General features: G+C 68.9%; 1 protein-coding gene across 1 annotated transcript in view; it reads left to right on the top strand.

Moving 5' to 3' along the window:
- Positions 1-1,267, top strand: part of DYNC2I2 (dynein 2 intermediate chain 2) — an 11,103-nt gene that overhangs the window by 7,086 nt on the left and 2,750 nt on the right. Inside the window, exons 6-8 of the mRNA XM_006154122.2 lie at positions 220-329; positions 549-716; positions 835-1,067. Of these exons, the coding sequence (XP_006154184.1) occupies positions 220-329; positions 549-716; positions 835-1,067 (511 nt within the window). The remainder of the gene's footprint in view (positions 1-219; positions 330-548; positions 717-834; positions 1,068-1,267) is intronic.

Raw genomic sequence — 1,267 nt, forward strand, 5'->3', positions numbered from 1 at the left:
AGGGCTGTGAGGGGGCAGGGGGCTTGGGGAGCTGGCTGAGGAAGGGGTATGTTGGGGGAGCTGGTGGTGCTGGAGGGAGTGGAGGCCATGGGGCAGGGGCGTCTGCCTGGCCCTGGGGTGCAGTGGGAGGGACTGAGTTAGGGCCTGGGGACCAGGGCTTTCCCTGAGGGCGTGTCCTGGCTCTGGGTGGCTGAGCTGCCAGGCCCGCTTGTCCCGCAGGAGGGCTGTACAGTGGTGAGGTGCTGGTGTGGGACATCAGCCGTCCTGAGGACCCGCTGCTCTGGCGCACAGGCCTGACCGACGACACGCACACAGACCCTGTGTACCAGGTCAGAGCGGTGCCTGCAGGCCGGGCAGGGAAGGTCCCCCCTGGGCCCTGTGGCCCTTCCCAGCGTCCCACAGGTGCAGGGTCAGGCTCCCAGCGGTCCTTTCTGAGGAAAGACGGGGAGGGACCGGAGCCCCTCTGGTAGGGATGCGGCTCCTGGAAGAGAAGGGCAGGGTGGAACCTGACTGCCCCTCCGTGGCCCACCCGCACCCCGCTGTCCTAGGTGCTCTGGCTGCCTGAGCCCCAACACGGGCACCGCTTCCGGGTGCTGAGTGTGGCCACCGACGGGAAGGTGCTGCTCTGGCAGGGGCTGGGCACTGGCCAGCTGCAGCTCACCGAAGGCTTCGCGCTGGCCGTGCAGCAGCTGCCCCGGAGCACCAAGCTGAAGAAGGTGCGGGGGCCTGGGCGTGGGCTGGCCCCGAGCCCGCTTCTCTGAGATGGCGGGTGAGCCCTGGGACCTGGAGATGGAGCCGCAGGCCCTGACCCTGCTGCATGCCCTTTCCCCACAGCTTTCCCGAGGTGAGACCGCGGTGGGTGCCACGGCGGTGGCTTTCTCCTGCTTTGATCCCAGCCTCTTCATCCTGGGCACCGAAGGCGGCTTCCCGCTCAAGTGTTCCCTGGCGGCAGAGGCGGCGGCCCTCACGCGGATGCCCAGCTCCGTGCCCCTGCGGGCACCCGCGCAGTTTACCTTCTCTCCCCACGGCGGGCCTGTCTACTCCGTGAGCTGCTCCCCCTTTCACAGGTAGGAGGGGCCGGCCAGGCCACCGCCATCAGCCCTGGGAGGGCTGCGCGCCCAGCACTGACCACCACCACCAGGCCTCTGCACGGTGCAGCACCGTGTCCTTCGACTCTGCCCCATTTGTGGCCCAGTGTCCACCGAAGAACTGCCTCTAGGCTTTGGGGGCGGGGAAACTGCCCCCAACCCCACGGGCCGGGGAAAAC

This window comes from Tupaia chinensis, unplaced genomic scaffold, assembly GCF_000334495.1.
Source record: "Tupaia chinensis unplaced genomic scaffold, TupChi_1.0 Scaffold000394_1, whole genome shotgun sequence".
NCBI classification, from domain to species: domain Eukaryota; kingdom Metazoa; phylum Chordata; class Mammalia; order Scandentia; family Tupaiidae; genus Tupaia; species Tupaia belangeri.